The sequence below is a fragment of the Necator americanus genome, chromosome V, assembly GCF_031761385.1.
Source record: "Necator americanus strain Aroian chromosome V, whole genome shotgun sequence".
Lineage (NCBI taxonomy): Eukaryota > Metazoa > Nematoda > Chromadorea > Rhabditida > Ancylostomatidae > Necator > Necator americanus.
The window spans coordinates 33,805,881-33,813,560 of record NC_087375.1 but is presented as its reverse complement, the minus strand read 5'-3'; the positions used below and the strand labels follow the sequence as shown (position 1 = coordinate 33,813,560).

General features: G+C 37.0%; 1 protein-coding gene across 1 annotated transcript; it reads left to right on the top strand.

Annotated features, from left to right (window-relative positions):
• Positions 1-1,352: 1,352 nt before the first annotated feature.
• Positions 1,353-7,407, top strand: RB195_016050 (uncharacterized protein; the record flags this gene model as incomplete). The annotated part of the gene is made up of 6 exons (XM_064207031.1): positions 1,353-1,493; positions 3,758-3,869; positions 3,934-4,041; positions 5,341-5,457; positions 6,114-6,191; positions 7,283-7,407. The coding sequence occupies 6 exons, from the start codon at positions 1,353-1,355 to the stop codon at positions 7,405-7,407; spliced, it is 681 nt and encodes a 226-aa protein (XP_064062912.1).
• Between the last annotated feature and the right edge of the window lie 273 nt (positions 7,408-7,680).

Genomic DNA, 7,680 nt, shown 5'->3' with positions numbered 1-7,680 from the left:
TCTTCAATGAATAATGGGAATGAATGCTTGTCGATAACGAATGAGTTCTTGCCGCTTGCACTGCTCTGTGACTTATAACTGCCTGATATTGTGTGGATCGAATCATCTATATCGTCGTTGGTGATCCATACACAATGAATACTCATTCGTTAGTATACGGAGCAGCTACAATTGTGTGCTACTAGGGACAGCACATCCGGTGTAACACTATCTATGACTAATTTCAATGTATATGGCTTCCTCTCTGAGTATTGCCCATGTTCGACTGTCTTTGAATCTCGGCATGTTGAAACGTAGTTTTAAATTGATTTCCTTGAGCTGTAGCCAAGATTGGTATAGATCGTAAGTACTAGAGGTAAGCACTAGCCAATGTGTTGCTGTTTGAGTTTGCCTACCGTTTGGATGCTTTCTGTAGGGTGATGAGGCGCTTGAGGGAATAAGTTACTAATCGCTTTGAATTTTCCAGGCTCTGACGAAGGCGATAACGCCGACGCGTTAGCCGTTGTTTAATAAAGACCAATCTATACCAATCTTGGCTACAGCTCAAGGAAATCAATTTAAAACTATAAGGCTTCCGTTTTCACTACTTTGAACGATTATCGAAACACTGATCGAAGGTAGTGTGGAGTTGACGGAATAAACGTAGAATTATTCCAATCCACCTCTATTTACCCCTTTAAAGACGTCGAAGAAGCCAAAGGTCAGGCCGATAAAAGTTTCGTCTAAAAAAGGGTCTGGGAAAAGGATCTCGCGTGAGGATACCTCACCTTCTGTAGCAGGAGAATAACCTGCCAATCCACCACCCCTTACGTTTTGAAGGGCCAGTCTTGTTGTGTAAAATTCAGGCGAATTTCTAGTGAGCTCTGTTCCAATTCGTTTTTTTTGTTTTATGGCATACCTGCAGGTGTTTTCAATAAATAAATAAATAAATAAATAAATGGATAAAAACCTTATAAGCACATTGATAGAAAACTTGGAAGTGAATTATTTGAATTTAGCAGATAAACAGAAAATTTTAGGCTTTGGGATAGGTCTGCAATAACTCAACGAAAACATTTCTTATTTTGATGCGAACAGTTGGATATTTTCGTGAGATCGTGGTCTAATGAATCTTCTCCACTGTTGACGTGAGTGTAAATAAGCAATGGTCCAAATTGATGAGTGTTGTAATAGGGCAATTATCGCACTTTGAGTTCCTGCGCCTAGCGTCTCATAGCGGTGCTTATCATTTTCATTTTTTCATCCTTTTTCTACCCTTAAAGTCCTTTAAATTAAATCTTTGATTAATTGTTATTATTATTATTGAATATTTGATTAAAAACTGTGTTTCAGTGCAGTCGTTTACAAGCTCAATGGTTCATTTCATATTTTTATTCCTGATCCCATCTGCAGTATTCTGTTCATGTATAGATGATGGCGTAAAACATGTTGAAAATGAAAAATGGGTTAGAAATGGAAATTTTCTAGTCACATGTCTGGCTGGTGAAATAAAGGTATGCAATAATTTTGTAAATTCGAGGTAATGAACTCAAAATCGAGTTTAAAAAAAAGAACACGGTTGTGTTATTATCAGCTTTTTAAGCCGTGTAAATTTTCTGTTTTAATTTTTAATTTTAGATCCTTTTAAAGATTTAAAATCATATTTTTTAGGATCATGGAGTTATTTGTTCAGTCATGTGAATATATGTTTTAGGAAGAAATTATTTTCATGTCGAAATGAATATTCGTGAAATACGTTAACGAAGAATTATTAGGAAAATTCTGGAAGAAAATAACAATTTACCACTGTTTCATGATGAAAATCCTAGTGCACAGAGCAAAAACTATCCCAGCTATCATGGAAATTTCCAGAAGATTTATAATTTCTAATTTTTCTCCAACTAATATACATGTATGCCTGCAGAAAGTGCAAAAAGTTTTTTCTTCATTACAACTTCGATTTTTTTTGCTTTGCTAGTTTAGTACATCTGAACAGGAAAAAAAATAACGGAAAAAATAGAGGCTTCGAAGATTTTTTTCAACAACAGACGTAACATGCCACAAAAAAAAATTAGCTTCGAATGAAAATTAATGGATCTGTTTGAGTGACTCATTGTTACGAGTTTTTTTTTTCCCCTGCGAAAATCGAGACCATAAATATTTACTGGTTATTCGATGTGCGAAAAATATTTACTGCACGAAGAGCGAAAGGATCGAATGTTTCCAAATATTCAGTTGCTTCAGAATTGTTTACGATGGGAAAAAAAACAGATCAAAATTAATAAATTTAAGAGCTTGTGGTGTTCTCAGCTGAGATTTTTCTCTTTCTGAACCAACCAACAGTGTGCCATGTCCCATAATTGGATTGGAATTGAACTGGAGCGGACTTCTAAGCTAAATTTTCAATAAATGTGAACGATGGCAAGTGATACATTTAAATTTGTTACGAATTATAAATAAGTATAATAATTTCTGGATCTATAAAATGAGTGAGGGACTCTTCTCATTTCATATTAATTTTAAAAAAGTCAAAAATAAACAAGATAGAGGCTAAAATTGAAAGATGGATCATTTTGCCTCAACCTAGACGATCTATTTTTGGATTAGCCTTTCTCCACAGGGAAGGAAGGCTTATCTTAAGAAAACAATATCAAAAAAAAATTAGATGAATAAAACATTGAAAAACAAACAAAAATTGAAAAACCTAACGAAATGGTGAATGTTTGAGTCCAAATCGTATTTTACTATTTATGATACTCAGCTACGTAGCTGAAACATGGCCTTTAAACAATCACGACAGTAGATCAAAGCAAAGAAGTGTGCTGTCACATACAAGTCGGCAATAACAACTATGTGAATAGGGTCCCATGGTGAAGCAACTTCATCTTGAGAGTTAGCCGAATAATTATTCAATCACATCCGCAAACTTTCCAAGAACTTTCGAGAAGTTTTCGTGCGTGATGGACAGGTGTCTCCTTGAAATCAACTATGTCCTTGGACTGTGGAAATTTTGCAAAAAGAAAAAAAGCTAATTGAAAGCCAAGAAGTTTGCAGGAAACGAAAAGTAGCGACGGGAAGGTTGTGAAGTATACGCCTTAGGGAGAAAAAGGAACAAATTTTAATTTATTAAAGTCTTAGGCAGATATGTTACGCATCTTTTGAGTTTTTGGTATGAAGTTAATATTAAATGCATTAATTATATAATAATTTCCGGAAACAAAAATCACTCACTTCCTTCATTTTTCCTTTTCTCTTTTTCCTCCATTTTTCTCGTACTACTAAAATACATGTTCCATGTGGAATTTTAGTAATTCAGCCATACTTCCTGGTTCTACGGGTGGTTTTCTGAAAATAAACAAATTAAACAGAAAATCAAAACAAAGGAGTTTCTGTAATTAAAATATCTGTGTAATTGTAATAACTGGACTCGTCACTTAAAAACCCATCTATGTGCGTTCTACGGCAACGTGAATCTTTCAGGAATCAAATTTCAAAAGAAGAATCGAATTTTCAGAAGAAAATAATAAATTTGAAGCACTATTCTTTTCTCTTTATCCATAAAGAATTTTTCGAACCCAACTAAAAATATTCATCCATATAATATGTGTTTTGAAGCAACTTCATAACACATTTGCCCTGGGGGCTCAATTTAATTCTCAAAATGAACTTTGGACTTGAAAGTTGAGGAATTTTTCGAAGTGCCAATACTTGAATTTAAGGAATTTTTTAATTTTTCAACTTTTCCTTAAAATTTCCACAACATTTGCTAGGATTTTAGGTGCTAAACTGTCTTACGGATACTGGTACCGTACTCGAATTAGGCACAACATCATATGTAGAAAATGGAGTTGAGTACTCGTGTACAGGCGAAGAGGATCCCGTATATGAAGGTTCTTGGTTACCGAATAGGAAAATATTTTCCCGTATACTTCAATACTATTGGGAATTTTCCAGGATCCGGAGAGGAAATATCCGTGAACAACTGCCCGGATAATGCCGATGGTTCTGACGATATTACAATTGGGAATTTTTTGATTTGTTGCGTATCGAGACGTTTCAAAGGTACATTTAAAACGTTGGCTACGATCGCGTTTTGGGAAAAAAGTATCCATTTTGTTCATTTTTTTCATTTCTTCATTTTTTTCATTCTCGTAGCCACATATATTATTGTTAACATAATCAGAAGTCAAAAAAAAAAATAAAAATAGATATTTTTCGAGACCATGCCATATATAGCTTCATTTGGGTCTGATTTAATTACTCGACAAGAAAGGTGGCAAAAAAGTGGAAATGTAGCTAAATCAAAATTTAAAAAAACAATAAAAAACAGAAGAAAAAACAACAAAAGCCGACATGTGGACTAAGCGGTCCACATGTCGGCTGTAGTCGTTTTTGCCGCTATCGCTAGCCCCCTGGGCTGAATCAGCTTTTGCTTTCTGGCGCTAGTGATAGCGCTTTCTGGATGGAACGAAGTCCTAGACTTAGTTCAACACCCCAGGATCAAGGAGGTAGTTACTCGGCGACTTCTTACATTCGCAGCTCCAGCCTTTCTGCGAGGAGGGGATCATGTTGCCCGTTCCTGAGGTATCCAGATCTGTCAGTTTTTGGAATATTTACAATAGAGTTTCATCAAGGATACAGGAAGAGATTTATGCGTCAACCTAATATTTCTGGAGATTTGCAACGAACGTGCTGTATGAGGAAGAAGCCAACGTTTTTGATGTCGATAAATCACCATAGGATCAATACATCCTTAAGGACACTTTGCCATAATCGATCAGACCTCTGGAGTGATATTAGCAGTAGCTGAGAGGTAGAAAAATGGGAATATAACCGCACATCGGTACAAATACAGCAATTGAGTCCGAATGCGCAGCTAGGATGACCGTCTACTAATTCAATAATTTGAAAACTTGGAATTCTAGAATTTGAATAAGCGAGAACGAATTTGGAAACATTTTATATATCTTTATTATTTTTTATTATTTTTTTTTATTTTTTTTTATTTTGCATTTATGGGTCTGAGATCAATAAATGTTGGAAACACTTTATGTATTTTTGTTGTTTTTTTTATTCTATTTATTTTTTATTTTGTATTTATGATTCTGAGATCAATAAATGTATAAAATCTTAAACAATTTAGATCCATGTATAAAACCTAATTTAACTTAATGATTAAAGTTGTGATCTTTTTATTTCGATGCTTCCTAAGCCTAGTTTTATGAGCATTATTAGTCTAGAAACGAAATTCTAAGGAACATTAGCCCGGAAAATACAAAAAAAAATCCACTTGAAACCAGTTTTTCCAGGCTGAACGAAAACTATAAGAAGATAAGAAAATCGATAAATTCAATGTTACAGGTTGCGTAGACGACTACGGAGATTCTGTCAAGACTGGACATTTTGTGTTAGGAAAAGGCTTACTAAAATACTGTAATATCCAGAAGAAAGGTTTACGGGCTCGGATTGAGCCGAAAGGTGAGGATTATACGTGTTGTGTCTCTTAATTTCCCAAAAGTGTTCCAAATTTCTACAAAAAAAAATGCGTTGAAGCTATTTTCTGGAAGAATCGTTACGCTTTGTCGTACTCCAAAATTGTTGTTGACATGAATTTCCCTAGAAAAAACTCTCAGGACAACACAATTTTAACAGGAGGCTTAAATTTTATACATTATAAGCAGCACATACTGCTCCTGTGAAGAAGAGTCGGACCGACCATACACTTTTTACTGGCTCCACTCGGACTGCCGTGCTGGCCAGTGAGGGTCCCAGCTGGATTCGCAACCGCTAGTTCCCCGTCACAGCAACTTCGAGCACAGCTGCTTACGCGGCGAGTGCATCAAAGTGCTAGTCGTTCTGGAACCATCACTAAACACCTCCAGCGGTGACGGTTTCTTTGATGGGTATTGATTGCACTCAGTGACGTATCGTTACAGTCGCTCTGCTCCAGTCTATACTTCGTCCAGAAATTGTTCAACCCAGTAAAATTTAAGCTAAACATTGGTTTAAGAAACAGGAGTTTCTTCAATAATTTTTGAGCAAATTATCAAAACGACCAAGTATTTTCATCATCAGCAAAAACAATTATTCTCATGACTACAAAAACTTACTAGGTTTTCTTTCCTCATTTCCAGGATGTTTCAACGGATCACGAACTGATGACGTAGAGGACGTTACTTTCCATGTGAAGAAGTACACAGTTTGGCGGCAAGGTGAGTAAAGGCACGTGTTTCCACATTTCTATCCATGTGATTACCATTTTTCTGGAAAAACAAATGTATACTCTTACTTCATCGAAGACTTAAAGGCAGCATACCACAAATCTGAGGTCCTGAGGGACCGGGAAAAGGCAGAGATGGGGTTGTAAACTGCGGGATCCGGAATGGTTCTCTAGTCGTCGTAAAAAAACGGCGTAAAAGACGTCACTTTTCTACAATGATTTCAATTGCAACTCGTGACCGTTGCGTACGCGCCGCATCCACATGCGAGCGGTCGAAGATCGATGATGTCTCCTCACCAGCCCTCTTCGTGTGAAACCAAAGAATAGCCTGCTGAGGTGACCGGAATATGCACATAGAGGCGCGTTCTAACGTGACTCGTAGGAATTAAAGCGGTTCTCACGCCGTTTCTTACGACGATTCGGGAGAGATGAGCAGGACCACTCCGGATCACGCAATCTACAATAACCTCATCTCTACATTTCCCCACGGATTCCCACACCACGTCAAATTCGTGGTATGTTGCCTTTAGAAAGAGAAATATTTTGACAATAGAGAATAAGATTAAAGGCAGCATACCATGAATCTGAGGTGGTGCGGATTTCAGGTGGAGAATTCAAGAATTTACGGAGTCGTAGATTGTGGGAACGGGAGTAGTTCCGCTCATCTCTCCCTGCATCAGTGCAAACAGCCGCCTCCAGAATGTTATTTTGTATGACGCCATCTATTGCAACCTTTGCTCCACCCCTTGCGCCGCCTCCGTCCTGCGATTCGTCGAAAATCAATTCGGACTGCCCCGATAGGCAGTAAGGGACGCTACGCGTGCAAGGGTGGCGCGGTGCAATAGAAGGGATCGTACAAAACAGCATTCAGGGGCCGGCTGCTTGCAGTGATTCAGGGAGAGATGAGCGGAACCACCCCGGTCTCTATAATCCACGACCCCGTACACGGATACTCCACCTGAAATCCGCACCACCCCAGATTCGTGGTATGCTGCCTTTAAGTGAGAATCGCGTATACACTTTTTTGCGAATGGAAATTTCTGGAACACTCTTTTCCCATGTCAATAATCCGTTGTTTTTGAGGAGCATACGACATGAGATGTGGGGACGAAGGTATTCATGTCTACAGATGCTATGTTGGCAATAAAGCGGTCTATGTTGGACAGGCTTGGATAGACGACGAAGGAGTTGTTAATATATGCAAATAAATGTTCTCGATTATTTAGGGAAAAAATTCCTACGTGACACAATAAAATGAGAGATCTTCGATTTTTAATAAAATAACATTAAATTTGTGGCAACTTTTCCATGTTTTCAATGAAAAATATCTTTTCAGAAGAAGTCTGTACAACTACTCGGACTGAGCTTTTAAAAATTAATTTTAATCCAGAATCTTTCACAGCGTCACATTCGTTTATGAAAAATAAAGGATAAAAAGAAATATAAAAAAAAGCAAAATATAATAAAATATAATGCAACTA